General features: G+C 40.3%; 2 protein-coding genes across 16 annotated transcripts in view; one reads left to right on the forward strand and one right to left on the reverse strand.

Annotated features, from left to right (window-relative positions):
- The window catches only part of LOC134298906 (uncharacterized), a 76,620-nt gene that overhangs the window by 42,040 nt on the left and 8,179 nt on the right, over positions 1-26,401 (forward strand). Inside the window, exon 2 of the mRNA XM_062980492.1 lies at positions 18,417-18,505. The gene's annotated coding sequence lies outside the window, so the exon portion shown is untranslated. The remainder of the gene's footprint in view (positions 1-18,416; positions 18,506-26,401) is intronic.
- The window catches only part of epb41l3 (erythrocyte membrane protein band 4.1 like 3), a 182,649-nt gene that overhangs the window by 31,740 nt on the left and 124,508 nt on the right, over positions 1-26,401 (reverse strand). For 10 of the 15 annotated variants that reach the window (XM_062980480.1, XM_062980482.1, XM_062980487.1 and 7 more), the window contains 7 exons: positions 17,816-17,891; positions 15,782-16,000; positions 15,135-15,222; positions 13,710-13,862; positions 12,993-13,090; positions 9,948-10,123; positions 4,870-5,075 (listed from right to left, as the gene is read on the reverse strand). In XM_062980480.1, coding sequence (XP_062836550.1) covers positions 4,870-5,075; positions 9,948-10,123; positions 12,993-13,090; positions 13,710-13,862; positions 15,135-15,222; positions 15,782-16,000; positions 17,816-17,891 — 1,016 coding nt within the window. The remainder of the gene's footprint in view (positions 1-4,869; positions 5,076-9,947; positions 10,124-12,992; positions 13,091-13,709; positions 13,863-15,134; positions 15,223-15,781; positions 16,001-17,815; positions 17,892-26,401) is intronic. The other 5 variants (XM_062980489.1, XM_062980485.1, XM_062980483.1 and 2 more) reach the window with 1 other exon arrangement.

The raw sequence follows: 26,401 nt of genomic DNA on the forward strand, positions 1-26,401 counted from the left end.
GAAATGAAACTGATTACCCTAGAACAGAGCATAGCTGCTGGTGGGCTGAAACTCTACACAGTACAAGTGTATCATGCAATATTAAATTGCTGGAAGGTATCACTAATGAAGACATTTTAAATAAAGATTATTCGTTTTTTGCAAAAAGTTATACTATTTTGCATAAAAAAAATTCTACAGTCTTCAGGCCAGTCTAGGCCAGGCTATTGTTGAAGGATTTTGGGAACTGTAGTCTAAACAAATAATCTGATGCTTTATTAATCTCTGGTACTTCACTAATCTTTAGGCCACAATGTTTTCATGGAAGGAGATGGAAATGGTCACAGAGGTGACAGACTAGCAGGTTAACATTTCAAAACGACCGAATAGGGGTATAAAGAGCTAGAATGCCTGCAAAAGTACACCATGGAGCAGTGCAACTTTTTTAGCTGCACTTCCCATAGCCAGCCAATACATTCCCTCTCTACATGCCCCATCCTATCTCTTCTGCTGCCATTACAGAGCCCACTTCATCAGAGGCCATGCCCAGAAAGGGAGGTCAGAAATGCCCACTGGAGGCTGCATGTGAACTATATAGTGACTTCACAAAACATTTTCTGCTATTCAAAGCGGCCAGCCTACCAATTAAAAATATCATAGGTAGCTAGGGAAAAGCATCCCCCGAACGTTCAGGAATGCTTGTCCTTCCATGTCTTTCCTGTTTAGTGACAACCAAACACTTGAGCTGTGAAAGATACAGGAACAACAGAGAAAGACAGAGAGTCTGACTACTTAAGATTGCCAAATAAGAAAAAAGGCAGTGCTTGTAGCTCTAAAAGGTTGGAAAGGAAGGAAAAAGTCAAGAAAGTGGAGTAGATTGCAACTAAAATGGAGAAAAAGAAGGTAACCACTAGGAGAAAAAGCTTAAGGAATTTAAAGCCCCTCTGTTTCATGAATAATGAGGTGAAGGAAAAACAGCAATTGCCCTGGCCACTTACCATTGACCTATAGCTTACTACCTTTAAGCAAGCACTCTCTTTTTCTTATCCCTCTTACACTAAGAGTTTGGAGATCAGAATGGGATAGAATGGACAGTGGAGTGGGAAGTCTAAATGATACTAGAGGCTAGGCTGTTTACATGCCATGGCTGCTCTTTCACTAGTGTGTGCTTTGAGAAAACAAGCCAAGAGGGGAAGGCAGCAGCCATCATTCTGAAGTCTGTGGAATGACTTCCACTCAATCTCATGGCCTGTGTTCAGACATTCAATTCCATGCACCCCACTGGCTGATAAGCTAAGAAATTGTTCAGAGCATGTTCCACTCCCTCCATCTGTACTCCCTTGCCACCATTGTGCTAGTTAAAGATCCACAAAGGAAATACTGTGACCACCATCATCGGATGGCTGAGAAATCACCCCGTTCTATTTATCACTCTCTGTAGGGTCCCTCTTCCCCAATACAACCAGTGCTGCTGGTTTTTATCAGTCACACTGCCTTGAAGTTTTATTTTGCTGCTGTTGCTTCCTTTCCCACCTAATGAAAAATACCTCTACTAGTGGTGTGCATTCGGGACTTACCTTGTCCCGTTTTGTGTCCTGGCTTTTAGTGGGGCCCTGTTCCAGGAGTTCCGACATTTGTTGTGTTTTGTCTTCTGGACCGAAAGATCTGTTTTCTTTGGCCCAAAGCACCCCGGCCTATGGGTGCAGGCTTACTACTTTGTGTTTTTGTTTTGATTTTATATTGTGATGTTGGGCAAGGCCCCATGTGAGCCGCCCTGAGTCCCTTCGGGGAGATGGGGCGGGGTACAAGAATAAATTATTATTATTATTATTATTATTATTATTATTATTATTATTATTATTATTATTGCTACTATGGGAGCACTCCTTACTTGGCAATCGGCTGCAGGCCCAGCAAAGACCGAGTGCATAGGCCCTAAGCCTGCACCCGTAGGCCTGGGTGCTTTGGGGCTCCCAGGATTTGGACCTATGCACCTGGGCCTCACAGGGCCTACAGCCGGTTGATCCAAAAAGCAGGTTTGGAGCCGATACCAGCTTCCGCCTGCCTTTTGTTTCGAGTTGTTTTTTGTTCGGGGGGGGGGGGGGCTTTCCATTTCGTGCCATGGTACGAAACGGAAATACAAATGAAACAAATGCAACAAATACCGCGCACATCTCTAACTGCTACTAGATGTGCCAACCATTTCTCAATTTTCCTTCCTACAGCTGGCATTCTCCATAATAGAACAGGAATAGTTCCTTCTGGTACTTTGGGATTAACTCAGAGCGGAAAGGGCTATGTCATTTGCTATGAAGAAGATATCCTGAGGTGAGCAGGTATTTAATGACAAAGGCAGACCAGCACAGGTATTGGCGAGCATATCTGCATCTGGAAGAACCATAGAAAACTTTCAAGAGTTCCAAGAAGATCTAGATAGCACTTTAATCTGCTTTATGACTTTACAGTAGATCCTGATACCAGAGGAGGTCACTTGTGGCCCTTCATTTGTTGGACTGGAATTCCTAACAGGAGCAGTCTGCTCAGCCAATGGTAACAGGTGATGTGAACTGTTTTTCAGCTACATCTGAAGGCTGCCCACCCTATCTGAATCTAACTTTTGCAACTCTTGTGGGTCTGAGCAATAAAAATCCTGCGAACCTGACCATTCACAGGATTTTATTCCTTTGAATGTTCAGGACACCAAATGATTTCCCTGGTGCTAACAAGTATTCATTTAAGTTAATTATCACCACTTACTCTCCATTTGTGCTAGTAGAAGCTGCAGTCTCAAAATGTCTGAGGAACACAAGTGTGCAGAACTGGTGTGCAGAACTTCAGCTTTAACTTGGCACCAGCTCTCTCCTACCCATTTATTTATTTAATTCCTATTGCTCCTTATTTCAAACATGAGGCCCAAAGCAACCCAGTAATAGGCTGAATATCTGTGTTTGAATCGTCAAACTCCTCTGAATTACTTAAAAAAAATTAAATTAGTAATGAAATGTATTTAATTGATGGAGCCTCCGGTGGCCTAGGGGATAAAAGCCTTGTGACTTGAAGGTTGGGTTGCTGACCTGAAGGCTGCCAGGTTCGAATCCCACCCGAGGAGAGTGCGGATGAGCTCCCTCTATCAGCTCCAGCTCCATGCGGGGACATGAGAGAAGCCTCCCACAAGGATGGTAAAACATCAAAACATCCGGGTGTCCCCTGGGCAATGTCCTTGCAGACGGCCAATTCTCTTACTCCAGAAGCAACTCAGGTTGCTCCTGACACGACAAAAAATTAATTGATATCCTTCCTTTCTCCCAACATGACATCAAACATAGCCTACTAGTATGCTGAATTGATTTGTGCTTGAACTTCACTTGAACCTAAATATATCTTTTTGCTTATATCTAGATATTTCTTAGATAATATAACTGAAACAATGTTGACTGTACATGATGACAATGATGAATGCACACAGAAGTAATTGACTAGGCCTTAAGGACCGCAATTAATGTTTATTCTGGAATGCACATTACTGCTTAGATTCTAGCTTATTTTTTTGTAAAAACAATTTAAAAATAGCCCTGTTACTTTCCAATTTTCTACATATTCCTAGATGGGTCTTTCCTCCTTAGTTGATGCATGCTTTTAGATTCTGGTCTTAATCATAATCACTAGAAATTTGAGGTCAAGCACAACTTCCATCACAATAAATTATTTCAGTCCAATTGCAAGTGTCTTCCATTTTTTAATCTTGTAAGTGAACTATAGGAGCAAAGTTGAGTGCTGTCACATTTATTTATTCTTATTATAAATCTAGTTGGCTAGCAGAACAAAGTTTTTAAAAAATCAATTTAGACGTTGTAAAAAGAAAACTGAGAATAGGTACCATTTGCGTGAACTAGGCAACAAGCAAAGCAGTCACAGAAGGTACAATGTCATCATAATCTTTGGGAAGCACTGTACTGGTGCAAGCAGCCAATTCCAGTCATGCTGGATACAGCAATCAGATCTGAGATGCAGAGTTTTTGCAAGGACTGCTTGTGGAAGTAATATACAAAACGAAAGATAACAAATCTATCTAGTATTCTGATTACCATAAACATACTAGCTAAGGTGTACATGTCCTATATTTGGTAATAACTTTTGTAAGCAGGATTGACATTGACAAATTCCACTAAGCAGCATCCTGCTCTTGTTAAATGAGAGAAATCTGAACATTGCACTGATATGTGTTTGGGTATTATCAGTGTTAAAGCTCTTGGGTTAGATTCTTCTACCTGCTCTCGTTTGTGCAGTAAGTTATGAAAGGATTGACTTGCTAAGCAGATTGATTTACTATGCAATTAGTTCACACAATTCCACATGTAATGTGGTAAGGAGATGAAAGGTGAGAAATACAAAAATATTAACTTAAATGTATGATAGTTTAAAGGATGCTAGGAGTACTTAGAAGCACTAGCAGTCAAAGATCAAGAGAAGAAAGGTAACACTCCATACACACTTCTTTAATACCCAAACTTTACATAAAATCTACTAAAATAAAGGTCTCAATGCAAATGTGAGTCAAGTCTTTAAAAACGAATATAAAAACTGAACTTCTCTTCTAAAAAAATCAAACAAAATGTGAAAATGGCCACAGTTCTAAACTCTAAAACTATTTACATTTCTTACAGAGATCCTCCTGCTGTTATAAAATGATACAAGGCATTTTGATTCTATAGTGTTAAATTCTCACAGCCAGTCACATGGGGATAAATGAAATAAAACAGAATTGAATTACATACATATTATATTGTATACTGATTACTGGCCTTTTTCATGTTCCTTTTTATTACACCTGCTATGACATGTCAAATGACACTTAGTCGGCAGTATGGAATAAAATCCTCAAAACTATACCTTGGCTGAAATTGGAGTGAGTTCTTCTGCTTTCTTTTTTCTAATTTGCTCCTCATCCTTCTCTTCTTCTGCCTTTTTCTCGGGCGTCACAGTGGTTATCAAGTTGGTTTGAGAGATGCCCTTTGATGTGGCATATTGGCCAGTACCAACCTCTGCAGCAGACATAGAATCCTTCATGTATATTTCATGATTTTCATTCACTGATGCTAAAAGCAAATACAATTTGAAGAAGTAAAATCTGAAAGAAATCACTTTGCAAAGCTAAATGAAAATAAAATGTGGGTTAACAGTGCAACCCTTAACATTCCTACTCACAGATAAGTCCTCTATGCTGCGCAACCGGACTTATTCATAAGTAAGTTAGTATAGGATTGCAATGTAAACCTATTTGCCAAATAAAAAATTAAACATGTCATGTTTCAAAAACATGCAGAAACATGTATAACTGATAAATAATTAGCAAACGAATCTGGTTAATATATAAATATGTATGCCTCACACATATCATATTCAGGATTTAAATGTATTCACGCACTCATGCAAATGTTCTCAATTTTTTTGTTTGTTTGCTGATAGAGTACTTAACATCAAAATACTGAAACAACTTCAGCGCTCTACAAAAGAATGCAAGTAATAATATGGATCTAGCAATTAACACAGCACGTAAGGGGTTTTAAAGTTAGTATTAGTAATTAGATGCAGTGCAAACAAAGCCAAAATGCAAGATACTGTCATTCTAAAGATTTACTAATCCACTGGAAAGGGAGAAGGGGGTAAGGTTTTAGAAAACTGAATATGTAAAAACAATGTAGAGATCTAGCAGAAAGATTCTGTTGTTTAATTCATATGCATCTGTGAAGCATACAAGATGTAGTGGACAAATTTAAAGTTGTAAGCAGTAATGGCAACCATGTTCCATCACACATACAACCGGTTACTACGTGTGCCAAATTGTAAGGCTGCATACATACAAAAGTATTTATCTATCACACTCTTTCTTTAACTCCATATTTCTTCCACCTAAAGAAACTGAATCCATTTAGCTGTTTCAGAATGGTATTAGATACACCTATGCAAACTCTCTTAAAGACACAATTCATATAATTACACGAATAAAGGAAAATGAATTACCAATAAATTATGCAGGTATTTTTTTTCCCAGTAGTCAAAAGGATTTCTTCCTGAATAATTTGTTCTAGCATGAAAAATATTTTAATCTCTTATCTGTGCTCTAAATATATGATTTCTTTCACTGGGATCTGAACTAGATATAATGCTGTTCATGTAGTATATTTTTGCGTAATTTTATCAACATTACACAAATCACAACAGAGGGCAGGAGAACCAAACTGGGCCATGCCTTGAGCATATTGGTGCTTCCCTAACCTTTTGCCCATGATTTAGTCTTGCCCCAAATTAGGTCCCAATGGAAACTTTCTCTTAATTGCACCAAGAAGCCATAGTTCTTTTATTCAAGTAGGACTTTAGCCCTGATCAGGCTGTCTTACAATGTTAGCTATTAATTTAGTTTAGTCCTCAGTGGTGTTTGCTACTAAAAGGACTCAGAATGATTGATTCTGAAGTGTGTACTGAACTTAGCAAGATTTTTATTTTTTCATTCCAATGATCTGTGAATTTTCTTTGGCTCCATACTTGAAGGAATCAAAACATATTGTTTGCTGGATTTTTCAGCTGTGTTTTATTTTGTTTTTATATCACTGGACTTTTATATTGATATTTTTAACATTATATTCCTGTATGCTACACTAATAATTTTAGTGAAGAATAGCCTAAAAATCTTTAAATGACATAATAAAATAATTGCCTACACTGCATACCATTATTTAATTGTAAGCAAATACATGCATGCCAGCTGAGAACAGAGCAATGGCTTTGAAAGGAATATTAGGAATAGTTGTATGCATCATTTGTTCAAGAAGAATTTTGCCTGAAGAGAAACAACCATTTCACTTGACACTGAAAGACTTTTCAGGTGCTTCTGCAAGAGTGTGATGGACTGGCTGCTCTTGAGTGTTGGTTTGAACCCTGAAAACTGAGGTTGAGATTTTTACGATGTTATCAGTGTCATTGAATGGTCTTGTGAACATTACTGTTTCCAACCTAGCTACTTCACAAGGTGTTTGTAGGTTAGCCTGCCCTCCATTTTTAGCCCACTGGAGGCCAAACTGAATCCAAGTAAGATACATGTTTTAAATGCCAAAACCCACTTATAGCACTGAATTAACTGGCAATTTGTATGTAATAGTTCTGGTTCATCTGATTAATTTGTTCATTTGATTGAATAAATCATTTGATTAATTTTTTCTCAGGTGTTAAGATTATCTGATGTAAAGTTTGGAATAAAAATCTACATTCTACTTGAAAATAAAATTTAAATACATTCTATGTTTACTGGACCTCTCTCCGATTAGCAGATCTAAAACCCATAGGCAGTTCACGGTCTGAGCAAGGAATACATTCCACAATTTTTGGGTGTGAAATACCTCTTTCACGTTGATGACTATCCAATGCCTATTTTTAGTTTCACCCTCCTTTAAAAATGATTTATGCTCTGTCCAATAAACTGTAATGAAATCATCACATGCACACGCGATCTTATCTGATTAGGACTATGTGATTCTTGGTTACTATAGTAAGAGGACAATTTACTGTCCAGACAAATGTAAGTCTATATTTAAAGTGCAGCTAAATGTAATTTGCTAGGAAGTGCTTACAGTATAATCTTAAATGTGCTTACTGAGATGTACGTTCAGCAGACTTTTTAATGAAGTTTACTTCCAGTTTTGGGGAAAACTGCTGTCTAAGACACTCTGTGTTTAGATATGAAACGTGAAGGCTGATATAAACTATCTATCTAGCTAACTGTGATTAAAAATAAATGCATCCCATGGCCCTTTTATTCCTCACAAAACATTTTGTCAAAAGACTTGCTTTTTACAAATCAATCAAAAGAAAAATAATGCTGAGAACTATTTGTTCTCTGAGAAGCATGCACAGCAGTAAGGTCATAAGTTGCTTGGTAACCAGCAGGAAGCGTATTAGTACTCAAAGGATCAACATTAATGAGTGATAAGCACCCATGTTATCAATTTCAGCTAGTAGCAATAGGGATTAACACTAATTTATTTGGCTCACATATTTTTCCATTGGCTCTCAACAATCCTGAGTACCTGCTTTTTTCCAAGTTCATGAAATCTTCACAGCTACATTCAATTTAAAAGTACTGACTTTTGAATTACAACTTTTGAATAGCAGGTAACATGCTTATTATTTGTCTGCAGTTAAATAATATTATACTGACAATTGGCTAGGCAAGTTTATATTTTATAGCACCATGGCTGGTTAATTCTAAAAACAGTAAATTCCTAATTTCTGTCAGCAATAGAAAAAGTTAAGAAAAGTTAAAAACTGAGGAGTTTTGTTCATCTCATCCAATACAAGCCTATGTAAGCAAGTGTTGTAAATGCCATGCCCTACAAATATTTCTGAAAGCTTGGTAAAAATATTTATTTGTAGAAAAGAGAAAATATATACTTGAGGCTAATTTACTGAATGGTGCAATCAACTGCACCAGGTATAAACCATTTGGTATATCACAAAGGAAACATCTAGAGAACTTTATGCTGAATGATTTTTTAAAAAGTAAACCCTTAAAAAAGACTCTCTGGACACTTTATTGTCTATTGGGTCAAAAAATAATTTGAGGAAGAGATGAATCAATGATGCTATCTAAGAAAAATATAGTTTATATAATAAAAAATTAAGTTATCATATATGTGATTGTCAAGTACCAATTTTGATATCAGAATCATAGAGTTGGAAGAGACCTCGTGGGCCATCCAGTCCAACCCCCTGCCAAGAAGCAGGAAAATTGCATTCAAAGCACCCCTGACAGATAGCCATCCAGCCTCTGCTTAAAAGCCTCCAAAGAACGAGCCTCCGCCACACTAAGGGGCATATCATCCATCTGACAGTATTACCAAATTCTACAAATGGTTGTGAAAGTTGGACAGTGAAGAAATCTGACAGGAAGAGAATCAACTCATGTGAAATATGTTGCTGGAGGAGGGTTCATGAAACACTTGGTCCTAGAGCAAATCAAGCCTGAAGTCTCCCTTGAAACCAAAATGTAGTTGAAGCTATTCTATTTTGAACATAGCATGATATGACATGGCTCATCAGAAAAAATTATAAAGCCAGGTCATATTAGAGGGGATTGATTCAATCAAAAGGCAGTGGCTCTGTGTTTGAAGACATGTTGCAAGCCTGTAATAACAGGGTGCCAGGAAGACCTCTTGTGTATAGGGCTGCCATAACTTGAAGCCAGCTTGATGGCCATTAAGAGCTATCTCAGCATGTATGATCAAAAGGCCCAGGAACTTGTGGAAAAAAACCAATAAAATTTGGAATTTCAGTCTCAGACGAATGAGTTCAAGACTTGTATCATTAATGGATCTGCCACCTTCCCTTAAGAATACCACAGGCCACTTAAATAATAAAAGTCCATTTTTCTTTTTAAAAAATTAACCAATACTAATCTGGTAAAGAAAAAGTATTCTAATGACTATTTTTATATGTGATAAGCACCTAATGAGTGTTAAGGCATCTTTGGCTAGAGCAGTGGTCTGGGAGTTAAAGGCCAAAACATCTGGGGACCCACAGAATGAGAACCACTAGGCTAGAGCATTATGAAAAAATGGAGAACAGGCTCAGGGTGAGAAAAAAGTTAGAGTTTTTTTTTAAAGAAAAGAAAAAGGAAGGTAAGGATTTCAATAGCAGAAGGAAACTAGGGTTTAAAGGAACAGGTGGGGTGGGATAGAGGTTTACTCCTTAGTTTTTGTGTACTGCTACACAAAACACGCCAGGAAAAGCAGGAGGCTGATATTTATTTCATGGTCAGCTCATAACGAATCAAATGTCATGCATATACTTACAAATGTCATCCAGCAGAAATTCAAGGGACATGAAATTACAAGATGTTTACAAAGTGCTTTCTTTAGAAGGAAACAAAGGAATTGTGCTAGAAATCCAAATAAAGGTCATTATTAATATCTTACCCCCATCTAGGCTGCGAGACATAGTGTACCGTTTGCTTGATGAACGCTCAAAGTAAGGTGCAGGGCGGTCAATGAGGGCACTGGCTCGCCTTGTCTGGGCTTGTGTCCTTCCGCTATAGCGAAACTTAGAGCCCAGTGTAAGGAATTTTTTGGGAGGAGCCTCTGGGTGCAGGAGCCTAGAATGACATCATACAGATTAACTATGAAAAATGGTTGGTGTTTTTAAATTTAAAACATGTATTTAAGTCTAGATTTTACTATACCTGAAATGAAGAAATATATTGTGGCATAAAACAATCCTACACCAATTTATACACATTTGAGAGGCCGTTTTGTGTAGTAATTTCAACTAGGATTCTGGTAGACCAATGTTTAAAAATCTACTCAATTGTTAAGTGACCTTAGGCAAGTTACACTCTTTTTAGCCTCAGGGAAAGCAATTACACTGTTTAGCCAGTATTGCACCACCTGACATCCGTCGGGAAGTAGCACCCTGTAATGAAAGGACCAAGGCACTGACATTTCCGGCCCATCCTCTGTTCAGATATCAGCTAGCATGCCAATACTTTAAATCAAGAAACAGCTTCCTAAGATCCAGAGAGATACTCGCAGGAGCACCTCAGCAAGCAAGGGTCCAAAAGTGGCAGGGTAAAAGCCGGAACCTCAATCCATGGCTGTTACCGGATGAGAGACTCCCACCTGGATACACGGAAGACTGAGCAACTTGGAAGGTGCTGAACAGACTGCACCCCTTCACCACGAGATGCAGAGCCAACCTTAAGAAATAGGATTACAAAGTGGAGTCCATGAAATGCGAGTGCGGAGAAGAGCAAACCACTGGCCACCTACTACACTGCAACTGGAGCCCTGTCACATGCACAATGGAGGACCTTTTCACAGTGACACCAGAGGCACTCCAAGTAGCCAGCTTCTGATCAAAGGAAATCTAGTATAATGCCAAGTTTTAACTTTGTTTGTGTTTTTAAACACATTATAACTGTATCCTCAATTCACTTCTGACACGATAGATAGATAAATAAATAAATAAATAGGGAAAGCAATGTCAAATCTCCTTTGAATAAATCTTGCTAAGAAAAGCCTAGGCTAAGTCCACCTTAGGCCCACTATACATTGGAACTGACATGAGATACACAAGAATGGGGCTGACTTCAGGGTAAATGGACAAAAAGTTGCAGCCTGAGTATGGCATGGTATCATGAAGTATATTCAACACTTCGTTAACAGCTGGATACTTCAAAATCTTTGTCAAACAATAATTATGCCATTTACAATATGTCAACAGCCAATCTAAAGAAAATCTCTCTCACACACACCTATCCTGCAATTTAGTGTGATACTGATTTCCTTGATTTTATGTAGTATACATGCTATGCATTTACACAGATACTTTGATCTCTCTGTATTGCAGACTGAGCATTCCTTATCTGGAATTTCAAAATCTAAAATACTCCAAAATCTATAATTGCCCACATTATAGCTAAAATTGTGACAACTTTGCTTTCTGATGGTTCAATGTACACAAACCTTGTTTCATTCACAAAATTATGAAAAGTGTTGTATACAAAATGGCCTTCAGGCTATGTGCACAAGACATCTACTAAACATAAATAAATGTTGAGTTTAAACTTAGGTTCCACTCCCAAGATACCTTATTATGCATGCAAATACAGAAATTCAAAAATTAAAAATATCTGAAATCCAAAACACTTCTGGGCCCTAGCATTTCAGATGAGGGATTCTCGACTTGTATGAAGAAATGTCTGAAATACAGGATTTGCCAAAAATGAACCCTTCACTGTAGAATCAGTATTCTCTAGTAGATATTTAAATAGTGATCAAACTTTAGACTGAAACAAACTTTTCTAACAGCTATTCTCCCACATCAATAGCAATACAGTTCTCCATGTTTATTGTGTGTGTCCTTCAAGTAGTCGATCAACTTGTGGCAATCCCATGCATTGCATAGCATTTTCTTAGACAAGGAATATTCAGGTACAGTATCACAGATAATATTAATCAGAAAATGATAAGTGTTGTAGCCTGATTCTGAGTGTTCAGATGAGGAGGAATGGGATGCTGGGAGAGATTCAGAAGGCCCAGAGAATAGAAGCAGCTCAGGGAGAGTTGTTTTGGAATCTCCTGGCAGTTCCCAAGAGACTAAAGAAAGCAATAACTGTTCCCATGGGAACCTGCCAGAAGTACAGGCTGAGAGAAATGTGGGAGATGAATGTTTGTCTAGGTCAAGGCGATTGGAGTTGTGGAAACAGGGCATGCATCAAAGACAGACTCGCTTTCCCCAGAGAATTAGAGATAAGGAGCAGAAAAGCAGGTGTACGAGAAATGATGTTACAAGAAGGATTCAAGCTTTTTAAAGGGGTTTCTGGTGATACACTCTTCGTGAGAGCAACGCTGCATTCAGGTGAAGAGCTTAATTTTTGGGAGGGGCCAGTGTTCTTGGAATTCATGTTTTCATGTCTTAAGTTGTTCTTGCTTCCAGATTCATGTTACCTCGCCTTTGGATAACTCTGTCTAATGAGTTTGCAGACTGTCTTTGAATGGATTTTTGGACTCTTGACTTTCATGGAAATAACCTTTTGAACTTTGCTTCCCTCTTTAATTTGCTTGCTTTTTATATACTCTGCTTTTAATAAACATTATTTATTGAATTACCTGGGCTGTGTGTGGTTTGTGGTGAAAATAGGCTCCAGGGCCTAGTGCAACAATAAGGGAATCTTACTCAATTGGATATGACAATATATATTAATTTTGGCTTAACTAGTAATTGCAAAATTTTACTTTACAAGAATATTCGTGATATAAACATGTATCACACTAGTATATAATAAGCTCAAACTGCTTTATTTCATTAAGTAAAAGTAAAATTATAGCTTCACTGTTAAACAATAATGAGGAGCAACGAAATTTCTCTGAAATACCAGTAGCCAAGAAACATGTTAAAAACATTTTAAACAATTTATTCTTTTTTGTTATTTTAATATAAATCTTTTATATGAAATTTATTACCTGAAAAACGTATGATGCTCAACGCATACTTTCCATAGACGCTTTGCAGCACGATGATTGGGCAATTTAAACCCAATTGTGCTTTCAAATTGTTCAAACTAGAAAAGAAAAGAACATTTATTTCTACACAGAGTACTTTATCCATATTTTTTCATAAATATTTCCATATCTGTGCAAATACATTACATTTAAACAAACAAGAAGGCCACTGTAAGAATGGCCAGATTATTCTAAATGTATAACTGCCCATGTAATTTTAATTTGATTTTTTGAGTGTGACTAAATTCTTAAAAGAATATTTAATGATTATGTAATTGAATACAACGATGCAAAATATATATGTATGAATGAATATGCAGTACATTAGTTAAATTCCTTATATATAAAGAAAAGGTAATTAAATATCATAACTATTACTCAGTTGTTATCTGCATAAAATATGTCATATTTAGTCTGACACTTGCAGAGTTATAGTCCTGATATCTGTACAAATACAAATATTGCCTGCCACCCTTTATCTTTTATTGTGGAGAAGAGAAGATAATTTGAGCCAACAGAAGAAACAAGATAGAAAGCCAGGTTGTAATAAATATTCAAAGCTCAGCAAGTATTTGGTGCACTCATTTTCAAATCAAAATGCAACTCTACAGACTTAAGGAACTGCCAATTTTGTAACAACGAATAAGGAAGACACTCAGTTCATTGAAATCCACTTACTTCACCTGGTCGGATCTTGATGTAGAAGTTATTTCTCTTGTATGAAATTTTGAGAACCTTGGGCCAAGCAAACCTGTTTATTCTTAATCTGTCACGATATATCAAAAGGCCACTTGCGCAAACCCCTAACATGATTTCAACACCTTCAGAATCCTAAAAATGGAGGGGAAAAAGAGGGGCGGGGAATACAAGAAGCAAGATAAGGTTTCTTTTTAAGATCTTTGTTTTTCAGTTATATATTTATATCATTTAAATAGTGTTTCGTTTCAATTTTCAATAGTGACTGTGTTTTTTGTTTTTTTTAAAAAGGAATTTTCAGGTAGCAACCATCCTTCCTTCATTCATGTATTCTCACATACGTACACATTTTATTGGCTTTTGGCATCAGATTTGCTCCATCATGCAACCTATCATGTGGCTTTCTTGGCAAGATTTATTCAGAGAGGAGTTATCTTTCCCATCCTCTAAGGCTGAGAATGTAACTTGCCCAAGGTCACTTAACGCTCAAACCACTATGTCACACTACTTCCCAAAATCTTAAAATAGGTAAATTGAATTGTACTATAGTGTCCTTTCCTATACCTGCACTCTACCACTTAACCATATATTAAGAACCTGTAACAGTTGAAAAAACAGCACTATTTGTTATAGTGGACTGTGGGGCAAAGTTTACGCCATATAAAATTTATCAGTCATTCAGATGTGCAAGATTTTTGGGATAGTATCCACACAGGATTACTACTTGTGGAGAAGCAAATCTGGTGGAAATGGGAGGAGGTAATCTCCCTTGCCCTGTGAGCTCACAAGCTAGCTCTATAAGGAGGAAAAATGCTGAATTTAAGCAACTGTTGGATTCACTGCACAGACTAATACATCTATATAAACACACACATCTCAATCACCTTGTTACAATCATATGTATTTTCTTCATCAAACATCTGGTTGTTTTGAGATAGCTAGTCTAACAAGTAGTTTTAGGCTCCAACAGTTATTTAGTTGTGTATACTGCCAATCTGCACTCCATCTCTCTTCTTCCCACTCTGTAGCTGTTCTGCACAGGGGTTTGACTGGCACACACCGTGAAAGTCTGCTCCCATACGAGTGACAAAACTAAATGTCAGAGCTATAAGAACATGGTTGCCAGTTTTTAAAAATTTTTTACACCAAGTCTAACATGCTAAATGACTTACAGAGCTATATACGTCATATTTCAGATTTAGTCCTCCACAGTTATAAGTATTGCTGTAGATCATCAGCAATATACACAGCAAGGAGAAAACTAAAATGGGTATGAAATACAGTACCATAAATGCATTGATACATTTCTCTTTATACCCATAAACAAAGCAACATATTTGCCAATGTGGGGTATGAAGGAGAATTTATCAAGCCCGTGAATTGAATCAGAACTTTGTCTGTCATTACCTTTGCATGGTGAAGGTCTACTCCATACATGGACAATTTTTTGGCATTTTCCAAAAAATGCATCTCAGCCTCTGCTGGTGTCATTCCCCTAAAGAAAGTCATTGGGATAAAAATATTTAAAACACATGCAAAAATATAGTTTCCTGGAACATAACATTCTTCATATGATTTTAAATGAGAGATAACAACATTTCATACAACTTATGATTTAAGCTAAATAGCCAGCACCATTAAGATAAAGGTAAAGGCTTTCCCCTGACATTAAGTCTAGTCATGTCCGACTCTGTGGGTTGGTGCTCATCTCCATTTCTAAGCTGAGGAGCCAGCGTTGTCCGTAGAGCGCCGCTACCTTCCTGCTGGAATGGTACCTATTGATCTATTCTCATTTGCATGCTTTCAAACTGCTAGGTTGGCAGAAGTTGGGACTAACAGCGGGAGCTCACCCAGCTCCCCAGATTCAAACCACTGACCTTTCAGTCAGCAAGTTCAGCAGCTCAGTGGTTTAATCTGCTGCACCACCAGGGGGTCTATTAAATAGGCCATTAATTATTTTATTCATTTTAAAAACTGAAAATTCAATACATTTTTCTTGAATTAAATTTCAAAGTGTCATGTTACATCTGTTCATTTTTCACTGCTTTCCTTACCTGTGACTTTTATGAAGCTCTATTACTTTATCTTCCAGTTCCTTTGTGTGATTTGGTGCAAAGCGAAATTCACTGACATAATCACTTCCATACTCATCAGGATCATAATCTCCAAGCTCTGACTGAACTGTGTAGGAACCCAGAAGTGCGAGTGTAACAAAAGAACATGGCAGTCGTCCAGAAACAATGTCATCTCTTAGCTGTAGACAGAGGTAATACCTGCACCAGAGTAAACAATAAAAAATTATCAACATCTCCACAAATATATACAAGTAAGGTACAAATTATAGCAATTCAAAAGCAGTTGAAGTCCATATGTAACTCAGTGTCCTTTGCTTGACACTTTGATTAAACAAAGAATAGCAGATTTATGAAATAAGTTAATGCATATCTGGAATTTGAATATTAGTCCTAAAGCTATAAAAAACTATATACTACCCTCAAACTTTCCACTTGATTTTTTGACACAGCTGTTCTCCATTGAAATTCTAACCTATTTTTCTTCTGCTACTTATGGTTAAGTTTGAACAAAGTATAACTTTCTCTCTTTTATGCTCTCTCCCTGTTAAATCTATCAATGCATCACTCTCTTAGGTCACTATGTTATGGATCAATAATTCCATTAATTCATCCATCACAATTAGGGATTACTAAAATCTCTGCAGCTTGGTTTTAGGAGATTTCCTAAATAGGGAACTAGGTTTTTCTGAATTTTATCATCAACAACTCAAAATCTTCTCAAAATGATCCAAGAGAATTCAGAAAGATCTTTTCAACAAGGTTCCCCACTGGTGTTTGATTGTGCCCATTTCCCACCCCTTCCCAAGAACATATTATGCTGGGGTGAGAAAGAAAATGATAGGAAATCATAGGTTCTAACACTGTGGTGTACAGTTCCAATAAAATTGGTGATACTTGTATAGCATTAATTGGCCTTGTATATTTGAGCAAGGGAGGAACTAAAAATTATATCCAAAATGATAATGAATTCCCTGAAACTGAGATTTCTGCTGCTATACTTTCTCTTTCTGCCCCATCTGGAACAAGTGTAGGATGATGTGATACTGTAACATGTTATTAGAGCTGTTCTAGTCTGGCAAGCATCAGAGGATTTTTCTGAAAGTTCAGAGGATGAGAGGGATAATGGGTTTCAAAGTGAGGAGGCTGAGTGTTTGGAGGAAACTGCATGCAGATGATGCTGATGTTTTGGATTCTTCAGCTTGTTCCCAGGCAAAAAAGGAAAATGAGAGTACCAGTTCCCTTGAGAAAAGGCTTTGGGAAGGGGATGAGTTTTCGAGGGAGAATAGATTAAACCTAAGAACGCAGGGTGTGAAAAGCCAGCAAACCAGATTTTCTCAGAGACTTCGAGATAAGACCCAAAAATCCAGATGTGTGAGGCATAATGTTATGGGTGGCTTGCAGAGCTTAAATTAAGTGGTTTACTTTCAGGCTTTTCAGAGGAAACAACGTTGCTAAAGGAGATCAGTCTCCTGTTTATGATTTCCAGTTCATGGTTCCTGTATTGTCAAGATTCCTGTTTCATGTTCCTATTTATGCCTCTGTATCTTTGGAGAATTTACCTTGGAGAAGTTCTTGTTTTCATGTTCACTGATAAACCTTTGGGTTAATTCTATAGTTTTAGATTCCTTGGCTTTTTGTTTTAACCTAGCACTTTTGGATTATTGCTACTGAACTCTGGCTTCTTCTGTGCATTGGATTTTATATCTCTATTGACTACTTTGGATTTCCCCTTTTCCCTTTTTACATAATTTAAAAAATAAACATTCTTTTATTTGATTACCAAACTCTGGTGTGTTTTGGGTGAAAGGGTGTTCCAGTGCTAGAGTGCAACAAGAGATAAAGTTCAATTTGTGTTTAAGAGAGGAAAGGAGAGGGAGTTACACCTATTATTTTTTTCTTCCATTGAACTGATGCCAATAGAGTAGTAGTGATCATCTGACAGTACAGGGCAAACTGTTGGTTTATTATTATCAACATGCTTTAAGGAAGAAATGAAGAAGACTGTTAGAATACCTGGTAATATCTTCAGAAAGTTGGGCAGGATCAGGAGGGTAGAATTTCACATTAAATGAGAAATGCCAAGCACCACCTATAAGAGAAACCAAGGTTTACTGGGATAACCAGCATACTATGCATTTCCTGCACAATAATAGCAATTTAATTGTTTTCAGTGTTTGCCAGACTGATGACTGAGTTTTGTTTTTGCTGGTCTTTCATTATAGCCTTCAGTGACATTCTGCTTTTGAGGCAGAAATTTGTCCCTTAGCAACGAACCATTAATGTGAAATGTCCATAAAACTCTGTAGACACAGAACTGTTTTTTTGTCTAAGATATTGTTTACTTCATCAAAAAATTGGAAATGAGAATGTTCAGTAGAGTCTGTGCCTACATAACTATATCCAGAGCCTCACCATCAACACTATTGGGAATACCAGCCAAGCATAAATTCATATGCCTAATTCTATCCTCTTAAAAAGAAATAAACAATGAAAATATTTTGTCCCAGAAAACTTTGACAGGTTAATGCATTAGAAAGAAGCATTTAGTTGTTTTTAATCAACTTTTGTTAAACCATTAAACTGCTGCTTTTTTATTTGGTTGCTTTTTTCTAAGCTTCCTGCACTTCTACAGAAAGATTGGCTACCCATACTAGAAATTAATAACAAAGCTCTTGAAGACGAAGTATATGTTCTAACTACCAGGTAGGCCTTTTAATTTCATTTTAAGTACTTCTTTCATTTTGTGCCATTCTATTTTCAGCTATCTAAACTGAGCATGTAGTGATGAATATACATATTGAAGGTGTGTCAAGCTGTATTACTAATGCTTTGGTGTGCTTGATGGAAGAGGAGCCAGGTTAACACTGACAGTAAATTGTACATTCAAGTTGTGTGCAAAATTCCTATAGATTCTGTCTTTCAGGCTCTGGAATACTATATTAAATTTCTGCCACATATAAACTTCACTGAATTTCTTCATCCATCTTTACACTTGGCTTTCCTTGAACCAACCTTAGGTTGTTCAGTATAAGCAGAATTCTAAACTGCAACTGTTCAGATGTCTTAATGTTTAATCCCAGTGCAGAAATCCCCAAATTATTCATTATGTTTCAAATGATATTTGGTAGCATAGTGTGGTACAGTGGTTTAAATGGTAGACTTGTAATACGAGAGACTAGGGTTCAAAACCTCGATCAGGCATGGACACTCCCCGGATGATTTCAGGTAAGTCACAATCTCTCAGCCTCAGAGGAAGGCAAGAACAAACCACCTGGGGGGGGGGGTGTCAAGAAAACACTGTAAAAAGGTCTCCATAAGTCAGATTCAACTTAAAGGCACATAACAAAAGCAAAAGGATGGTATATGATTTATTTAACTGCCAGAACAACTGGGCATCATTAAGGTAAGAGTGTCTCAAAGGAGTTGCTGTATGCTAATGGGCATTTGTATGATTTATATTATTGAATTACTGAGGAAGGAAAAATACTATTATCTGATAATAGGTTCTCTGAAATAGATTTGCTTTTCCACACATTACAACTAAACCTCTTCCTATAGTCAAATACAGTACTGTCATTTTTCCCCCTTCTGCACAATCCCCCAGTGCAGTGGTTCTCAACCTGGGGTCCCCATATGTTTTTGGCCTAGAACTCCCAGAAATCCCAGCCAGTTTACCAGATGTTAGGATTTCTGGGAGTTGAAGGCCAAAAACATCTGGGGACCCACAGGATGAGAACCACTGCTCTAGTGTCACAGCAGATGGGTTGCTTACAAATTCTCAGTCATACCACTGGTTTTTGTAATTGCTGTTATGTTGGCTCTGATGTATGGCAACTATTAGTCCTCCAAATAACAAATTCCACATATTTTCTTGATTACACAGATATTAATTTTTCAGATTTAGAATACTGAAGTCATAGTATCAATTACATAAACCTAGACCAGTGCACACAGTATGCCCAGACGTTCCTAGCATTTTTATACAAAGTAGATCTACTGAAACCAATGGGATGGAGTAAACAGTGATTAACATGGCTAACTACTGGTAATTCATTCAGTAAATCTACTTCCAGGTCTGTGTGGTGAGCATGTGGCCCTCCAGATTGTGACAAGGGCTGTTGGTACTTCCAGTGAAATGATATTGGAGGGCACCTGATTGTCATCTTGATAAAGACCCTAGCTAGCTGCCCATGGCTTCCATCCAACATCACATCAGTTTTCATTCACAGAATGACTTCCAGTCCTCCATTCCAAATCTGCTCTAAAGAGCTGCTTTCTGATACAGATTTGTGGGTGAGTGCGACAAGATTCAGCTGCCAGAGGTTAGCAGGGCGAGGGAGTCTATTTTACTAATGTATTTGCTCTACTGACAGACAAAGAGAGTCTGGACCAAACCTAGTTAGTAGCCCTTTCTTCACAGTACAACTTTCTGACATTTTACATAAACATGCAGAATTTTGATAAAATATTTTTCATTAAGTGTCACGACCCAGGCTGCAAAGGCACCAATAACCATACACAGAGGCCAGAATCTATCTAATATCTTTATTAAGGGAATATATAAAGTTAATAAAAGCAAGTGTAGGAAATAGTCCAGAAGTAGACCTTTCAGGAAAGGTCAAAATTAGTCCAAAAAAGCAATGTCCAATATGAAATGTTAAGGTCCAAAGTTGTAATCCAATAACCGAAACACTCACTTTGCCAGGCAAAGTGAGGGGAGATGGCAAGGTCCTTTAGTCCATGAACTTGAGCAAGGCTAGGAAATAACTTGATACTTGAAACAAGGCTTGAATCGTGGAACAAGGTAACGTGGAACAAGAACAAGGTAACGTGGAATAACTTGGTAAAATCCGTGAAACAAGGCAAGGTTTAGTCCTGGGAAACAAGGCAAGGTCCGTAGGTAAACAAAGGCTGGGAAACAGGAGCGAAGGCTGGAAACAAGGGCAAGGCTTGAGCAGGAACGAGGCTTGGATCGGAGCGCGCTGTCCAGACACAACTCGCTCCGGAGGCTGACGAATTGACTCCGCGAAGTTACTACGCGGGTAAAACACCTATATAGAGTCTAACTTTCCCGCCGAAGCAGTTCTCTGGGAACCAGAAACGAAAGCTAAGCTCTGAGACCAGATGTTTGACTCCTTAAAGATTCTCACGAAAAGCAGACTTAATTGGCTACATTCTTAGCTGCTATTCTAGCACTCCTGCGCGAAGCTGCTTCCAAACCCCTCTGTTGTTTACAAAACTCATGGCGAGAGAACACGGGAGATGTAGGCTCAGGGTTTGTTTGACATACTTCTGGGACACAACTTTCTTGCAGGTGCAAGGTTCCCAGATCTGCCTGGGAAAGATCTGGCTGAGAAGATTCCAGTTCTGACTGGGAAGGTAAAAAACCCAAGTTTTCTTCATCATCAGGCATCACAATGTCATGAGCAGGACTACAAGGCCCATGAGTCATCACACTATCCCCCTCCTCAAGCCCCCTCCCAACCTGGGACTCTCTCCCCGAGGCGCGAGGTCGCGGCTTGGCGGGATAGGTCTGATGAAAGCGACGGGTTAGATCAGGAGCATGGACTGCAGAGGTGTCTTCCCAAGAGCGTTCCTCAGGGCCAAAACCCACCCAGTCAATGAGATATTGCAGGCGGCGGCGGTGAAAGCGAGAATCCAAAATGTCCTCAACCTCGAACTCCTCCTCCCCATTCATCAAAACAGGAGGGGGGGCCAGTTGGTCTGTATCAGGACGCACACCATCCGCCGGAAGGAGCAGGGAGCGGTGAAACACTGGGTGAATGCGCATTGAACGCGGAAGTTGGAGTTTGAAAGTCACGGGGTTAAGTTGTGCCACCACTGGATAAGGACCAATGAAACGGGCATCCAACTTCCGGCAAGGGCGATGGGAGGGCAAAAAGCGAGTGGACAGAAAAACCCGATCTCCTACCTTGATTTCGGGGCCCGGTTGGCGATGTTTGTCCGCGTGACGTTTATAGTCCTCCTTGGCTTGGTCTAGTTGTTGGAGCAAAAGTTGTTGCACCGCTGTGAGTTCCTGCAGCCAATCTTCTGCTGCGGGGACTTCTGAAGTTTCAATGACAGGGGGAAAGAAACGTGGATGGAAGCCGTAGTTTGCAAAGAACGGCGTTTCTTTTGTAGAAGCTTGAACTCCATTGTTGTAGGCAAACTCTGACAGTGGTAATAGAGAAGCCCAATTGTCCTGTTGGTAGTTTACATAACAGCGAAGATACTGTTCCAAAGTGGCATTGGTGCGCTCCGTTTGCCCATCTGTTTGAGGATGATGAGCTGAAGATAAACGAGAGTCTATGCCCAATAGTTTTTGTAGTGCCTTCCAGAAACGAGAGGTGAATTGAGATCCACGGTCTGTGACCAAACTCTTGGGTAATCCATGTAGTCTGAAAACATGTTGGAGGAATAGATCTGCAGTCTCTTTGGCCGTGGGGAGGCCTTCACAGGGAATGAAATGGGCTAACTTGGTGAAAAGGTCCACCACCACTAGGATCGTGGTGAATCCACAGGAAGGTGGTAGGTCAGTGATGAAATCTGCAGAGATTATTTCCCATGGGCGAGATGGAGTAGGAAGGGGGTGCAGAAGCCCTGAGGGCTTCTCCCGTCTTGTCTTGGAGCGCTGGCACACTGGGCAGGTGTTGACATATTTTTCCACATCCTTGCGGATCTTGGGCCACCAGAAATCTCTTAGGATCAAATGCATGGTTTTAAATAGTCCGAAATGCCCTGCTGGCTTGCAGTCATGGCACAGGCGAAGTGCTTTTTCCCTGCCCTGCCCTGGTGGGATATAAACATGATTTCTATAGCAAAGCAGTCCATCCTTAAGTGAGAAGGGAAATTGTAGTCCTTGACGAAGTTGGTCCTGCGCCCAGGCATCTGCTTGTTGACTAGCCCTGATTTCTTGAGCACAGAGGGGTCCAGGAGTAGGGGAAGTTGAATCAATGAGAGTGGATTTGGTGTTCCCCACTGTGAGCGTGGCAAAGTTCTCGGGCTGTAATAGTTGGGATTCAAAGGTCTCCTTGCGTCCTGCAGCGTATTCCGGTTTACGTGACAGGGCGTCTGCTTGCTTAGTTTGAGCTGGGGTTACATAATGAATCTGGAAGTTAAAACGTTCAAAAAATAAAGCCCAACGTTGTTGCCTCTGATTTAGTTTGCGGGCAGTTCTTAGATGCTCTAGATTCCGATGATCAGTATGGACTTCAATGGGAAATTTGGCCCCTTCTAGCCAATGTCTCCAAGTTTCAAAGGCTGCCTTTATGGCCAATAGTTCCTTTTCCCAAATGGTGTAATTTCTCTCTGGTGCGGTTAGTTGACGGGAGTAAAAGGCACAAGGATGAAGGTGGTCTCCCACCGGTTGTAAGAGTATAGCCCCAATTGCCACATCAGAGGCGTCCGCTTGCACAACAAAAGGGGTTCCAGGATCTGGGTGCTGAAGGATTGGCTGAGACGTGAATAATTTCTTTAGTTGCTGGAACCCTTTCTCTGCTTGATCAGTCCAGCGGAAGGGCTGTTTTCCACGAATGCAGCTAGTGATTGGGTCAGACCAGCGGGCAAAATCTGGAATGAACTTGCGGTAATAGTTCGCGAACCCCAAGAATCGCTGCACCTCTTTCTTGTTAGTTGGCGCCCGCCATTCCAATACTGCTGAAACCTTGGCTGGATCCATGGAGAGCCCTAGAGGTGAGATACGGTAACCAAGGAAATCTACCTCTTGTAGATCAAAAGCGCATTTTTCCAGCTTGGCATAAAGTCCATGATCCCGCAATCGTTGTAACACCATTTTGACGTGGTTCTCATGTTCTGATTGTGATCTAGAAAACACCAAAAAATCGTCCAGGTAGATTATCAAGAACCTATCTAGATAGTCCTGAAAAATGTCATTGACAAAATGCTGGAACGTTGCGGGAGCTCCGCATAATCCATAATTCATAACTCGGGACTCGAATAATCCGAATTTGGTCTGGAAGGCGGTCTTCCACTCGTCCCCTTCTCTGATGCGAACTAAGTTGTAAGCCCCCCGAAGATCCAGCTTGGTGTAAACCTTGGCTCCTCGAAGCCGATCCAGTAGATCCGAGATTAAGGGCAGGGGATAGCTGTTCCGCTTGGTGATATTGTTCAATGCTCTGTAGTCCACCACCAAGCGTAGTTCCCCTGACTTCTTCTTCACAAACATCACTGGGGAGGCGGCTGGGGATTGAGAGGGTCTAATGAATCCCTTACGAAGGTTTGACTCTATGAATTCCCTGAGAGCTTCTTGCTCCGGTTCAGTCAGGGAGTATAGATGCCCTCGCGGGATCGGGGCCCCCTCCACCAGGTCAATGGCACAGTCATAAGGTCTATGTGGGGGTAATTTCTCGGCTTCTTTTTCATTGAATACATCCCAATACTCGGAGTACTTCTTGGGCAGGGTGATGATGGGCTCGGTGTCTGTGGTATGGCAGACCTTGGCTACGAGGCAATGGTTTTGGCAGTACTGTGAAGCAAACTGCAGTTCTCTGTTGGACCAGGAGATGCTAGGGTCGTGGAGAGTCAGCCATGGAATTCCCAAAATCACAGGGAAATGGGGAACCTCGGTAACAAAGAAGGAAATCTCTTCCATATGTTCCCTTATCCACATCCTGGTGGGCTCCGACCACTGACTTACGGGGCCCGTCTTGAGGGGGCGGCCGTCTATGGCTTGCACCACACGGGCATTCTTGAAGTCATGATATTGTAATCCCAGAGAGTCGGCATACTCTCTATCAATGAAATTGTTGGTGGCTCCGGAGTCTATCATGGCGTGGATCATGACGGGTCCCCTTTTTGCTGACCATAAGGTGACCACTAGAAGGAACAGGACCCCGGTTGGCGGCTCTTGAATGGGTTTTTTGACCGGGTTGGCGAGCCTCTCTACGCCCGGTCGTTGGCTTCCCCCGCCGGCTGTGTGCCAGCCGCCTCAGACGCCTTCGTCTCCGTGGAGGACGCCGCCGCAAGACGGGCGGCGGGCTTCCCTTTGGCTGGGCACTCTCTGGCGAAGTGGCCCCCGTTCCCGCAGTACCAACAGAGGTTTAAGCGTTGACGACGGGCCTTCTCGGCGGCATCTAGTCTGGGACGCACGTTGCCCAACTGCATCGGCACCTCCTCGCTTCCTCTGGGGTATGGGGTTGGTGGTGGGGGTCTCCACACTGGACGCGGCTGAACGCTGGCGGGAGCGGGGGGTTTTGCCCCAGCTCTACCGCTCTGGCCTCGAACCCACTGTTTCCTGTTGGCAATCATGACTTCAGCCCGTAAACATTGATCAATGAGTGCTTCGAGGGTCTGGGGAGGATCCACCTTGGAGATTTCCTCCAGCATTTCGATGTTGAGACCCTCCCGGAATTGTCCTCTGAGGGCTACATCATTCCAGCCGGTGTTGTGGGCCAGCACTCGGAACTCGGCTATGTACTGAGACATGGGTCTGTCTCCTTGGAAGAGGCGGCGGAGTTTGTGACCGGCTGCCTCCAAATTGTCCTCGATTCCCCAAGTCTCCTTAAGGTGGTCCAAGAAGCGTTGCGCTGATCTTAGGTGTGGAGAGGCTTGGTCGAACAGTGCCGTCGCCCAGTTGGCCGCTGGCCCGTCTAGAAGACTGTAAACCCACGCCACCTTGATGTCTTCTTGGGGGAACTCGGCAGCACGGGCCTCTAGATAAGCTTGGCATTGGCGACGGAAAACATGAACCTTAGAAGCTTCTCCAGTAAACTTGGTTGGCAACGCCATGGCCGGAAGACGGATTCCGCGTTCCTTCAACCCCTTTATTTCCCCATCCTGTGCATTGAGCTTATCACGGATTCGGTCCACCTCATCCTTGTCGATGGTGTAGGTAAGCGGCTGCCCACCCGGCACGGTTCCGGTAGACATTCTGGCCTTGGTTAATTGGTGCTTATGGTTGGCGGAGTCAAACTGTCACGACCCAGGCTGCAAAGGCACCAATAACCATACACAGAGGCCAGAATCTATCTAATATCTTTATTAAGGGAATATATAAAGTTAATAAAAGCAAGTGTAGGAAATAGTCCAGAAGTAGACCTTTCAGGAAAGGTCAAAATTAGTCCAAAAAAGCAATGTCCAATATGAAATGTTAAGGTCCAAAGTTGTAATCCAATAACCGAAACACTCACTTTGCCAGGCAAAGTGAGGGGAGATGGCAAGGTCCTTTAGTCCATGAACTTGAGCAAGGCTAGGAAATAACTTGATACTTGAAACAAGGCTTGAATCGTGGAACAAGGTAACGTGGAACAAGAACAAGGTAACGTGGAATAACTTGGTAAAATCCGTGAAACAAGGCAAGGTTTAGTCCTGGGAAACAAGGCAAGGTCCGTAGGTAAACAAAGGCTGGGAAACAGGAGCGAAGGCTGGAAACAAGGGCAAGGCTTGAGCAGGAACGAGGCTTGGATCGGAGCGCGCTGTCCAGACACAACTCGCTCCGGAGGCTGACGAATTGACTCCGCGAAGTTACTACGCGGGTAAAACACCTATATAGAGTCTAACTTTCCCGCCGAAGCAGTTCTCTGGGAACCAGAAACGAAAGCTAAGCTCTGAGACCAGATGTTTGACTCCTTAAAGATTCTC

Source organism: Anolis carolinensis, chromosome 4 (genome assembly GCF_035594765.1).
Source record: "Anolis carolinensis isolate JA03-04 chromosome 4, rAnoCar3.1.pri, whole genome shotgun sequence".
Taxonomy (NCBI): Eukaryota; Metazoa; Chordata; class Lepidosauria; order Squamata; family Dactyloidae; genus Anolis; species Anolis carolinensis.